At 35.8% G+C, this 14404-nt stretch overlaps 1 protein-coding gene across 1 annotated transcript in view; it reads left to right on the top strand.

Annotated features, from left to right (window-relative positions):
* Window positions 1-14404, top strand: part of LOC136035288 (myotubularin-related protein 10-B-like) — a 118288-nt gene that overhangs the window by 66802 nt on the left and 37082 nt on the right. Inside the window, exons 7-8 of the mRNA XM_065716972.1 lie at window positions 67-249; window positions 1656-1972. Coding sequence (XP_065573044.1) covers window positions 67-249; window positions 1656-1972 — 500 coding nt within the window. The remainder of the gene's footprint in view (window positions 1-66; window positions 250-1655; window positions 1973-14404) is intronic.

The following is a 14404-nucleotide window of genomic DNA, read 5'->3' on the forward strand; positions in this document are numbered from 1 at the left end:
AAATCATGAGAACCCACCTAGGTTTCGATCTGGATCCGCCATTTATTTATTTTATTTTTTTTTTAGCTTGAGTGAAGTGATTGTTGTGTCGTCAGATCTCACAGATGATGATATTGCCAAAGCAAGTGCCTCATTTCGTGGAAATAGGCCACCAATTTGGTGTTGGGGTCATAAAAGTGGCTGTGTTATTGTTCGAATGTCAACAGTGTCAGCAGATTCCAGTCCTTCATCTAATGCCATGATTGATAGGTAAAGACTATTTCTGATAAACAAGTTAATTTGCTTGAATGTAGCTAAATAAAGAAAAGGGACAGTCTTTAACATAGACTTAGCAAAGTAAGTAAGTAATCAATTAGGAAAACAAGACTTATTAAGCATAGTAAAGACTTAATTAGTCTTGATACTATTTAACGTGTAGTCTCCAAAGTAAAAGTCGCCTAGTCAACAAATACATTTTTTTTGGTTCAGAAAGCATATTTCTTCTTAAAACGTCTTATAATTCATAGAATTACAGGGATCGCAGTTATGTTTATTAAGTAAAGAATACTATAAAGATCCATAAAGATAAGTAAACAAAAATCTAACTTATAAATACAGAGATCATTCCTAATATATTGACTCAAAGGGCTTACACGTACAGGGAAAGGTGGGATTTGGTAAAAGTTTTTTTTCCCCAAATTTTTATTTATTTTTCGTGTAAGGATCCCTAGAAGAGCTTGAAAAATGCTGAACAGGATTACATTTTTTTGCGTATGTTTGTCCACTCCGCCCAGATATAAATACTTAGTATTTAAAATCGAATTTGATATACATGATTGAGGATAAAAATCGCGGATATTGAGGATAACTAAAACGAACCCTACCCCATCCCCCCACCTCAACCCCGACCCTTAGATTGGTTTTCAGCTCTTAGTGGCTTCATTTCCTTTCGGTCGACTTTGTCGATACCTGTGATTGATTGGGAGGGAGCTTTAAGGTTATTCAGAAATGTATATACAACCTTTAAAATAAAAGGTATTACCTTTTATTACCCTACCTTTTAAATAAAAGGTATTTTAAATCGAGTAAACTAAAACCCGGTACTTTACTCCTTGGAGCTCTCTGTTCCTTATTCGGTTTTGAGAAATAAATCTACATTATAGCCTACAAACATTGAATAGATCATAAACCCTCCCGACTTACCGAAACTACCCACAACTCTCGCAATCAAATTAAAGATCTTGATTTGGTATGAAGTAAAGACTTTTTTTTTAAGTCTGCTATGATAGCAGTATCTGCAGTTATTAAAAGCAGATACACTACTGGCCAGCGTTGCCAAATATTTTTGGCCAACTTGCATTTCTTGGCCAAAAACTGTCTTTTGTCACCAATTAAAAAGCCAAGGAGTTCCGTGTTTGAGAACCTTTTAACAAATTTCTTTTTGTTTTATTATTCTTAGAACATAAGAAAATGAAAAAGTAGAAAGCATCATGCTTGAAAACGTAAGAAGTTTTCAACGTTCGTTCTTGTTTGATAAATTTACTTTAATTGACTAGATGAAGAAACTACCTCCAAATCAATTATTGCAGCAAAAATGCACACAAGCGTATATTTTTAAATTTAGTAAACTCAAAATTAGAAGAAATTGTTCAATCTCAAATTCTTTTCATTTTTAGGAAGCAAGAAAATGAAAAAGTAGAAAGTATTATGCTCGAGAACATCCGAAAGGCCCACTCGAGACGAAAGCAGCCCCTAATTCTCGAATTAGATACTCTTCTTCCCCCAGTTAAGGATTTGCAGAACAGCTTTGTGAAGCTGCGAGATTTGATCTGCGTGCCTCCGGATTCAATGCGAATATTATGGGATCAGGATGATAGATTTTTAAGTCAGCTGGAATCGACAAGGTGGCTTCATATGGTATCGTCTTGTTTAAGGCTGGCTTCAACGGTCTCAAGAGTAATTATGGATCAAAAAGTCTCTGTTGTCTTGCAAGGTACGCCATGTGTACTTTTTTGGGGGGGGGGGGGGAAGATGCATATCAAAGTTAAAAAAGAAGAAAAATGTATAGTGTGTAAATTTAATTTTGCCTGAATGCAGTCACTATTCCCATATGGTTTGTGATTCCGATCCCTAGCCAAATTATGTTTGGTATATTATAAGTTTTTTTTTTTAGAAAGAGTGGTCGTATAAACTTCGGAGGTGGCTCATTGGATTGGTAATCAGAAGTTCTTGTGCCTTTTTTAAGAGTAACAGTGATCGGATGGCATTACCCCCCCCTAAACACACACACGTCGTAATATCCCAAAATGCATCCAATCGAAATTTTGAGATAGTAATTTCATTCGAAATAGTCCAAAGATCATATACCAATGCTTTTTGGGTTGAAAAAATCCCCCAGAACCTTGGGGCCATTTTGTTCAAAATAGCCCAGACCTTCAGAGCCCTGGAGCAAGGGTTGTAAGTTATGCCCTGGGAACATGTAAGGTTTTTATGGAATGGCTGGTCGTAAAAACTTCAGCTGGAGATCATTTGATTTGAAATCGGAAGTTATAGTGCCCTTTTTATAAGTCAAAAGTGATCTGAGAACAATGAGTCCTCCCCCTCTCCACGCTAGTCATTTCCCCCCATTTCCCTTATCATTTCCTGAGGAAATGATAAGGGAGAAAATCAATTGACCAAAAAAAGTAATATTTGCACGTTACTACTACTACAACTACCACTGCAGCTGCTGCTACCACAACTACTATCACCAAAACTACTACTTCTGTAGCGGGTACTATTAAGGCTAAGGATATTGAAATAAACTTCGACGAAACGTTGAAGGGAAACATGGAACTAAATCAAAGCATATTATTTGCATACAGAATACTTACACAGGCGTATCACCAATATTCTTAGAACGGATTGAAACTTCAGGGGCATCATGAGTGGAATGTTCAATTGACTAAAAGGGAAAGTGTACCTTCTACTACTGCTATTAATACTGCTGCTACTACTGTCACTACTATTAATAATAATACACTATTGCTGCTACTACTGTTCTTACTACTACCACTACTGCTATGATACTAGTGTAATGCTCTTAGGTCACTCGGTTCGCTGCGCCTGAAGACTATGCTAGCCCAACGGTCAACTGCCTGTTGTGATCTTTTTGGGAGGTCCTTAACGCTTGGTAAGGCGAGCCCGCCGCGAAAAACCCAGTGCTAGCAGCCGCAGGCGTAGATAACTGCAACACCATAGTCGATCACAAATGCCCAGACAAGTATGCGTTCTTCCTGACCGAGTTCAAACTAAGGAAATCCAAGGTTCTCTTTCAACTACTGTATTAACTGAAAATGCAGGGCAAGCACGAGACAACCAATAACACTTATAAAAACGCCTAACAAAACCAAATCACACTTACTTATGCTACATCTTTTTTAGACGACAAATGACTTAAGAAAACAAGCACTAAGGCTAGAAAACTTTACTTTTTTATACTTTCTCAAAAAACCACATTTTTCCAGCCAGGTAAAACTCGAAATCGAAAAATCCGCTAAAACTCGATAAAGATTTATTAATTAGATTTTTGGAAAGGAATGGTTTTTAACATTTAATCAATACTAGTTTATATTCATTTAGTTATACTTATTACAATACTCCCCCTATATGGAAAAACGCCCTCATTTTTTATTCTAAGTATCAGTATTATTATCTATTTTTTTTCCAAGGTTATTCGTTCTGTTCGATCCTTTGCTCATATGGGTCAATATATCTCTAATGCTGGAACTATCTCGCAGACAAGTTGGTATTTTGGTTTGATTAGAGATTGGTGAAATAATTAGCAGTTAATCCACAACTTTCTACCAGTGTCTGCCCAACACTATTTGATTTGTTCTGCGCGTATTTGTCTTATGAAATTCGCATACCCTTTTCAATCGAAATGTCTTTATGGGACACCACTGATGGGGTTTGGTAGCCCTTATATATTGGTTTTTATAGCCCTTATAAGACAAATCCACACTTACGCTTGTCTGCGGAAAATTTTTTTTCTATTTTCTATATCTAATGTAAAATGCAGGGTACCCGTAAAGATCTTAGTACGAAAGAACGAATTCCCAAGAAACTATAAAGAAAGAAATTTCAACTTTAGTAAAACAAAATTTAAATGAATTTAGTCTCTTATTCCCATTTACATCTTTTTTTTCCAAATGAGATCACCACAGAAAAATAGATGGCTTCCTGAATTTTGGAATGAATAAGAAAAAGTTATTACAGCAAGGAGATTTCTTAAATCTTACATTAACTTTTAAAGAAACAAGTTGTTATATTTGTCTTTTTTATATTGACACTGACTTTACTAGTGGAAAATATTGAACTAAAGAAGATCACATGAGAAGTGCGTGACCCGTATTGCCTTTTCCCCGCAATTTAAGAGAACAGGAAACCTCCGCGGGTACCAATACGGCTCTTCTGAATGCGTCCACACTCTCTTCTGCAATGTATTACCTATGATGAATCTAGTTCCTCTGGTGTATCTCAATAGCTTGACCTAACATTCCTTGTGTCCTTTTCGTGAATATTGCTGTCCCTCTGCAACGTAAGGAGCATACGATCGACATCCTTAGAAGTTTCCCGAATTTGATTATTCAATACCATGAAAAGGGACGCAATTTGTTGCTGAAATAATTTGGTTCTTGAGTTCTGAGTTCCGTTCAACTCATATGGAAAGAACGGATGATTCTGAAATGTGGACACCATGTCTTGCTTTGGGGATTCTAGGTTCTTAGACAAAAGACTTACTTGACCCTGAAGCGAGTACAGAGGTGATGCATCAAAACAAATTGCTACTTGTCATTCGCCTTCGGTTGGTCGTACGTTATTCAGCTTCCGAAAAATGACTCCTTTGACAACCCTATACTTGGTATAAGTTTTATAAAGCAAAACAGAAATGAAAATAAGCACTGGTAACTCCATCTGGAAGTAGTAAGTTTCAGATTAGATTTAATACAAAAATAATTATACCTGCTCTTACGTGTTCGACCTCTTAACGACCTACACCTACATAATTTGTGTATTCTTTTATAACTCTGAGCTGTTCACGAGTGACCAATAATGCTTGGAACTCGGTAATCTCCTCAGTAACATTCTTAATCCTGATTTTCTCATATATGACCCATCCTGCCGTCAGTGAAAATAAAAATAATACACAGAATTCCGATTGTGGATGCTACTAACAATAACTCTGTTAATTGAACACTTTCTGCCCTAATAACTTTCAGAAGAACATCCGCCTGAGTTAGAATTATTTCATTTTCTTCCACAACGTCATTATACAGTTGTCTCCATTCGATAGCTTCCTTGAACTTTTTTCCCACGACTCTACTAGATTTTTACTTTTTTCTTTTGCGAAAACTGACCGATTTCCGCTTAAAATGTATTTCAAAGGAAAATTGACGATTTTTGTGGTAACATTCTTAGCATTAACCAAGTTTTGGGGGGTTAATCGATATTCAGTATCCTTGTTATATTACTTACACATGATCCCTCTAGCTTAAACTTATTCGTAATTTCTACTTCTGATGCGCTAATTCCTTCCGTGGTACTCAATCTAGCTGTGACTTTCCAACTACAAGCATTGTCAGTGCCTTGAAAATTTTCTAGTACTATACTCTCCCAACAACTAAGACTGGTATCATTGCTCGTTCTTTTCATGCCTTGCTTTGTTAATTTTGGATCCAAGATACCTCTTTCTAAAACTTTATCAATTATATTGTCTCTTATAGTACGAATCTGATCCCTGTTTTCACTTATTAAAATATACTGTTTAGAAGTTTCCAGCGTGATTGTAGTACCAACTGGTCCTTCTGTTGACGTCGGAAATGTTTGATACAGTACATAATTGCGTTTACGTTGCACTAAGGGAATTTGAACAACTATTTGAAGATGCCCTGTTGACAAAAAAAATGACGATGTATCCATTTGTGAATACCAATAAAACGGATCAATTGGGTCAATGCTATTTGGTAATTCAAAATTCCCTTCTGCCAAAATCATGTATTCAATAGTTTCTAAAACTTCTTTGAGTTCCTTTGGTGGCAACAAAGGTTTTGGTATTTGGCCTAGTTCTAGCACAGTTAATTCTCGGTCAACTTCTAACGCATAATCAATAATAACCTGTAAATGTGTAGAGATTTCCATCATGCAGGACACGAGATAAGCACCGTATAATGATTCTTGCGTTTTACTTTCATGAGTAACTAAATATTCAACTTTAGATATCAGTGTAGTGATTTCCTCTAAGGTCCAATGAAGGCTCGGAATCTTTTTATTTTGCCCCATCCACAGTGACATACGCGCCTTTATATCATGAAAAAAAAATTCTGTTTTCAGCTCTTTTCTTTTCTTCCAGGGTATTTTTGCGCTTAATATTTCCACATATTCCTTTAGAAGTTTGATTGTTCAAATTTGACACTTTCAAGTACGCTGTCCCCCTTTCTATGGTCAAAAGCTGACTTTCAACAAAAATAGAAGGATATTTCTCTAGCGTATAGCCTTCTACTAAAGCAGTAATTCGCTGATTGGGTTCAGTATTTGTTGTTGCTAAGACCTGAATGCAAGTCCCTGCCTCTATTGTTACCTTATTATTGAGCTGTAATTCATATTTTTGCAAAGATCAGTATCTTGCAAATTTGTGCAATTAAAATCCCTTTTTATTGCGGGTCTAGTGATTTTGATTTCATTACTGGTCCGATTCCAAATTATACCATATTTTCGAAGTGGATCTACCCCTAGTATGCATGGAAATGGTAGTTTTATGCAAATAATCATCCGCACAATGATTCCTTCTTTATCTGTAGGAAGTTTTAAATGACATTCCCCCAAAATGCTCAACCGATGACCTGTGACTGATGTTAGGCTATTCGTACATTTTTGAATTTTATTTTGTATATTTGACAGTAGTCTCCTATATGTTTCCTCTCTGATCATTAAAGTCGAAGCCCCCGTATCAAATAGACAAGGTACATTTTTAAAACACTCTATACTAAAACAACGAACCATGGGTAAATTTGTAGAACTATTAAAAGTCCCAACATTGAAGACTGTATATGGGCCTAATGTGACTCGCTGCCTTTTCGACCCTCAAAGGCTGGGCTTTTCGTTTAAATTCACCCCATGATCGTTTCCTGATGTGTAGTTTGGCCAAAATGAGCTTAGCGTAGGATCGTCCCATCACTCCTCTGTTCCATTTGCCTGACCCATTCTTTGGTTTCTGGGGATTAATTCTCTAACAAAATTTCCTCCATCTTTTCCAGTGTGTATATGTTGCTTGGTCCTGGGATGTCCGTGTTAGCGCTAAATAGTCTGAAAAATAATCCTTTGCCCCTTCCTCTAAGAGACTCTTTGGATTGTTCTCCTCTGGGTCCACAATTTGTCTAATTTTCCTGCCCTTGGGATCCATATTCTCTGTAACCTCTGTCTCCATTACGAATTCTGGTATGATATTCGGAAGCATAATGATTAGGCTTTGCGCAGTAATAGCAGGTGATCCCATGTCTTTTCAAATTTGTCCTTTGGTCTCCTCTTTGGTCTTCCTTATGAAATCGCTTCCAATCGCCATTTGTCTCCTCCAATCTGGGCCGAAAAAAGCTTCTAGACCCGTCCTGCTGAGTTTCCTTCAAAAATCTTACTCGCTTTCTACCCCGATCCTTGTTATGCTCTCCTTCTGTTATATTGATCGACATTTGTTCAAATTTTTTCATTGTTTCATCTATTTGTATTTCTCTTTCTATGAGCCTTATGGCTTCTTCTAGTGAATCTGGTTTTCGAGAAAGTAAAAGTCTAATTAATTTTTTTGGCAATCCCTGCGTAAATGCGTGTAATTGTACTTTTTGGATTGTTTCATCTGCCCCAGTTTTTCCTAGCTGTAAACATACTGCTCTACAAATTTTGTCTGCATACTCCCTAATGCTCATGGAGCTATCAAATGTTACTACTTCTGTTTTTAGTTTTTCGGTCGAACTTGTTTCAATAAACCTAGCTTTAAAAGCTTCTATTAATTTGTCCATACAGTCATATGCAGTTTCCATATTTGTAACAGAATATAAATATTGCAAGGCACTCCCTCTTAGCCTAGTCGCTAGACACTGCTTCTTAGTCTTAAAGTCATACGGCTGCGCAAGTTCATTGAAGATTTTGAGTCTTTCAATGAACTCATCTACGTCGCTTGTTCCCGCATATTCAGGAATACTTTTCGCTATCTCTAATACCGTAGTGAGAGAGGATATTTTCTTTTCCTGCTCTTCCGTCAAAGACATGACGGAAGAGACCTAGTCCTTGGATGTCCTTTTTTTGAGACTCAGTACCGCTGCCACCACTGTAATGCTCTTAGGTCACTCGGTTTGCTGCGCCTGAAGACTGTACTAGCCCAACAGACAACTGTCTGGCGTGAATCTTTTTCGGGGGGTCCTTAACGCTTGTTAAGAAGAGCCCGCTGGGTTCGAAACACCCAGTGCTAGCAGCCGCAGGCGTAGATAACTGCAGCACCACAGTCGATCACAAATGCCTAGACAAGTATGCGTTGGTCCTGATCGAGTTCAAACTAAAGAAATCCAAATTAAAACACGCAATGTTTATGCAGATTGTCAAACGTGCATATCTTAAGAATGGATTTGGGTATTAAGTTGGAACATTCAGAGAATACTTAAATGGGAAGTTCAATTGACAAAAAGGTAGTATGTGCGTGCCACTACTACCACTGCTACTTTTACTAATACTACCACTGCTGCTAAAATACTCCAACTACTACTTCAATTGCAACCACTTGTAATGCTTAGAGTATTAAGATCAAAAGACCGTCAAAAGGGGGACAAAAGCGTAAATCAGCAATATTTTTGAAACGGCTTACCTAGAACGACTTCACCTAGAAGGTGAAACTTCTGGAGCATCATGAAAGGGATGTTCCACTGATCAAAAGACACGATATTATAGGCTAAGTCTATAAAGGTAAAATTATTCTGTCTGAGACTGCAAGTAGCCAAACCTATTAGACTTAGGTCACTTGTTCGCCTGTGAGTTAAAGTAAATTCATTCCTCCGTTTTGCATTTAAGTCCAGTGGACATCATCCGTCATGACTCAACCCAAATCATTCATCCCTTAGTTCTATGACAATCTGCCTTATTTCTGCCCTAGGATGTAATGGATGGATGGATGGACGATAGACTTATATATCAACAAGTGAAATAATATCATTTGTATACAATTCTAAAACAGGCTTATGCCAGATTTTACTCTTACTCAGACTGTCTGTCTTGGCTTTTTCTTCAATTAGCCATGGCTTGATACCAGCAACTTGATTTTAATTCAAATGACTTTCTTGTACAACCTGCTAAAGTATAAAAAAGAATTGGGATTTAAATGTGCAATCCTTCTATAATTTAGTATCTAACTGGGTAATTACGTATTATAGCAAACACATTCTAGTTCTTGATCTGAATGTAAGATATGAGAAAAGCGGTTTCATATCCACAAAGACTAGTGACGGGTGACAGAATGCATTGGTTAATTTTAGCTTCTATAATTTAGTATCTAACTGGGTAATTACGTATTATAGCAAACACATTCTAGTTCTTGATCTGAATGTAAGATATGAGAAAAACGGTTTCATATCCACAAAGACTAGTGACGGGTGACAGAATGCATTGGTTAATTTTAGCTATATATTTACACGTCAGGAGTAGGTATATTTACCTACTCCTTATTAGTTAAATATTTTACTTTGTATATTAATTAGGTTAGGTTAGATTATAAACTACTTATACGTGTTCTAGGGGACTTAGTTTCCATAATTACGCTACTAAAGTATTTTATTTTCATTATATTTGGGAATATTTCATTAAGATTAACCTAACTTCACTTCTTGAGTGTTGTTGCTATAACAAATAAGTGCCAATTAGCACTTGCGTGTTATCCCGACCACACTCAAGAAGTGAAGTTAGGATAATAACAATGAAACGTATTAAAATATAAAAAAATATGATACTTTAGTAACAAAATTATGGAAATTACAATAGAAAATTATGGAAAGTAGGTCGCCCAGAACGCATTATATTGAATTCTTAACATAACGTAACTTAACCAACTGTATGCATTAAATATTTAATTAAAATATATATTTTAAACCTAAAATTTTAAACCTAAAAATTTAAACAAGACATATTTGTCAGGGAAATCCCAGATAATTTTTCCTGCAAATTGTCTTTAATTTATAAATCTGAAGTATTTAACATTTCTTTATCTAGAATCAGCAGACAAATTAAACCGTTTTTCTTCATAAAAAAAAAAACAAAACAAAAAAAAACAAAAACAAAAATAAGTTCGTAGAGAAATTTTATAATTTCAAAACCTTCATCATAGAACTTGTCTACTGCACCTAAGTATTTAATACTTCGTTAATTTTTTTTGGTATTAACCCAACGAAATTAAAACAAGTGGAGATCAAAAGTTTCTTTAATAAAGAGGCATCTTTTTGAAGTATTTACACGTGTTGCATAGTAGGGCCCCTTTGATAAATTTTCCTTCCTGTTTAATTAAAAAATATTAGTGTTTGACAAAATAAGCTCTCAAACATTTTCAATTAAATTGAAAATTCAACGCTATATTTGATATCACAGGTCACAGGCAGTGTTTCCACTGTTCTTCTCAAACAATCGGGAAAACCTTGGCGATTTTCGGTACAAAATCGGTAGATGGCTCTCAGGGTTCGGTAGAATTTTCAGTAGGATTATTTTTCATTTTGTGTTATGTTTTTGGAGGTGTTTGAACGATTTGCGAATAAAGCACCAGGTTCTAAAAACTCAGAGAGCGAATCTGGAAAGAAACGCGGGATTTCGTCGATCAATTTTTGTCAAAGTTGACTCTGTTTTGAAGGGGAGCTTGAGAACCAGATAGGAGCTCGAAAAATAATTAAATATATTTAATTTTGAAACAAAGTGTAGTCGTATTTCGTTCAACAGACAACAGCCATGGGCCATATCAAAAACAAAGAAAGACCACCAACACAAAGTAACATTTTCCGGGGACTCAGAGTTTTCTGTAGGTTTTCGGTAGTTTCGGGATCTTCTTTTTTGTCGGGAGATGGATAGGGAATTCGGTAGATCTCCCGAAAAATCGGTAGAAGTGGAAGCACTGGTCACAGGTACCAGACGCCGGCTTCGAAAAAAAAAGGCTTCGAGCTTGGAGGCACTGAAGGCAAAATAAAAAGCACTTTCTCTGTTTGCTCTTTCAACCCCTATATACACCATCCGAGATCTCTATGCTCAAACACACGAACCAAAACAAAAGAAAAGCTTGGTTGTTCTTAATGTCAGATAATAGACATACTGAAATGAAAACCAGCAATATAATGTTTTTGCAATCTGTTTGTAGTTTATTTCATTTAAGGACGCAGTTTTTGTCTGTATGGGAGTGGAGGGGATGTTGTATCGAATTGCTCATTATTGGGAAATCCTCCATGTCCTCCCCACATGAAGATATTTTTTTGAAATCTTATCTATTTTAGTTTTAGAGGGCTGGTAGTCTTAGAAAGGTTACAATAAAAGTCATATCTAAAGTAGGAAAAGATGAATATTTGTCCGCTATATCCAGACTAATATGAAATAGAAATGTTGGAAAACAGATAAAACTTATAATCAGGTAATGGAAATGTGTTGGTAAAAACAAGATAAATGTTTACAGACGTATAGCATAAGCATAGAATGTGTCTCCTACTATCAATCCAAAAACATCATAAGGCCAAAATATTCGTGCTAGCTTAAGAATATACATAAACAAATATACGGGACTGTTCAACTATTTTTATTATTTAACGCCACAAGTTACGACCTAAAGCTACAGTTCAATATGGTTTTCGTTCAAATTAGGTGTCTTCTCACAATTAGCGATGTATCAGCTTATAGATACGTTGTTCATATTTTGCGGCCTCAGATTTTAACCACTATTTTTTTGGTGGGGGAGGTATGGTTGGTTCCTATTTTTTCATATCTCTCTTCTCCACATCTTAGAAAACTTCCAGCTGGGGTAGCTATAAATTTGTTTGGTTTCTTATTTAATGGAAAATCTAGTCTAGGAATGGAAAATTGAGGACACAAGAGTTCTTCTAAAAATATAGAAACGGTTTAAAATTGTAAAAACACAGATTGTGCCTGGTCTTTTTCTGTAAGGAGGGCAAATTTTTCAATAACGAAAATTTGTATTATAGGAGGTATTTCATTGCTGCGAGTATTGTCTCAACTTGAATGGGTTTCATTGTTCAATTGTAGTCTTTGAGTGTAGTGTTCATACCTAAATAATCAATATGTCCTTCAATTGTACCTTTTCCCTTTTGTTTCTATTCTAGAAACAAAGTTTACTTTCTGGAAAACCCTTATACAGGATTTTTAAAAGTAGATCGCTAGGGTATATTCAACCTTTTTAGTTGCTACAACCCTGAAATATAGGTTACAAATAAAGTCAATTACTTTGCGACACCCTTCATTAAAATATTTTTAGCTTAATCTGTTTTGTTAGTTAGGTCCTGCACACTTCAATGTTTAGTTTTTATGATCCACTGAGACCCTTCGAAGATGGGATTGCGACCCCCGCCCCACCTTCGTGGGTTATAATCTCTATTTAAGAAATGATAACCATTAGGGTAGTCTAATCGATTTTGAGCCACGAAGTTTCTTTTTCAGATGAAAATAGCTAAAACATTTCTGAAAAATTTATAGTTGTGTTATAGTTTTGTTTCTAATTATGTATGTTTCTCAATTTCCTTGCTATGGGTAGTGGTTAGTATTGATTATGTTTGTTTAGTTGTCAAACTAAAAATTGTTCTATGGCTTGTAGAAAAATTAACAGATATTACCATAAAATAAATTTAGAACTTCAGGCTTATGTCACTAAAATCTTTTTCTACCAGTACTTACTCCTCTTTTTGATTGCTATGCCTCTTTTTGCATCTACAGTAGGAAAAAATAAAAAATAAAAAAAAATCCTTACCCTCTGCATTTTCGTGAATCCAGTTTCAAATCTTTGATGGTGTTCGGTGGATGGTGTTTTGAAAAAAAAAAATTCTAGGGAAACTGCCTGCTCTTTCCAGTGGCAACATTTTAATTCAGTATAGTTATACTTAAAATATACTTAAAACCTAGAACATAAGCATACTTAAAATTGTTAAAATCAAAGCAGCTTTTTATAAATCATGTATATCCATGACCAAGCTAATTTTCTCTTATCTGTAGAAGGTACGGGAATTCCGGGAGATTCCAACATTGCCGTAAGTGGTTTAAAACGGTAGGTGGAAGAGGTGGAATCCTCTGGTGGATACCAAAATTACTTTGTGATTTTAAACGGCAGCTAGAGGGTTAGGTGTAAGTATTACAATGAAGAATTAAGTGCATTAAACAGTTGTTGTAAATCATAGTTTGGAGGCGATGGGTCTTTGAGGCCTGAACCTTGATCCAGTTTGATTTGCCCCAGCACAAATTACAAAAAGATTCACAGCTTTAAGAACACCAAGGACATGAAAATGCAAACGCTTTTCTCCCCTGAACCGATTATTAGGTCTATTAATACCTGAAAACCGTGATAATGAAACATTTTCCCTTCCTTGTTATAAAATTTTGAAGTTTTTTGACAATAGCAAACAACAACAAGTAAATCTGTTTGTTAAACTTGACAACGCGCTTCTTCCTTAAAAGTGCACATATTAACAATCTATTGAAAACCAATGACAACTATCAAACAGTTCGTGGTAACGAACTGTAGTAAGGAGCGACCCGGCTCAATAGTAACCAAAACTCTAAAAAATTGAATTTTGATATCAATAGCTACACCAAAAGAATTGCATTTTAATGCTGATTTCAAACATATAAGTTTCATCAAGTTTAGTCTTACCCATAAAAAGTTACGAGCCTGAGAAAATTTACCTTATTTAGGAAAATAGGGGGAAACACCCCCTAAAAGTCGTAGGATCTTAACGAAAATGACAACATCAGATTCAGCGTATCAGAGAACCCTACTGTAGAAGTTTCAAGCTCCTATCTACAAAAATGTGGAATATTGTATTTTTTGCCAGAAGACAGATCATGGGTGCGTGTTTATTTGTTGTTTTTTGTTTTTTTTTTTTATAAGGGTCATCGTATCGACCAAGTGGTCCTAGAATGTCGCAAGAGGGCTCATTCTAACGGAAATGAAAAGTTCTAGTGCCCTTTTTAAGTGACCAAAAAAATTGGAGGTCATCTAGGCCCCCTCCCGCGCTCATTTTTTTCCCAAAGTCAACGGATCAAAATTTGGAGATAGCCATTTTGTTCAGCATAGTCGAAAACCATAATAACTATGTCTTTGGGGATGACTTACTCTCCCACAATCCCTGGAGGAGGGGCTGCAAGTTACAAACTTTGACCA

This window comes from Artemia franciscana, chromosome 14 (genome assembly GCF_032884065.1).
Source record: "Artemia franciscana chromosome 14, ASM3288406v1, whole genome shotgun sequence".
Lineage (NCBI taxonomy): Eukaryota > Metazoa > Arthropoda > Branchiopoda > Anostraca > Artemiidae > Artemia > Artemia franciscana.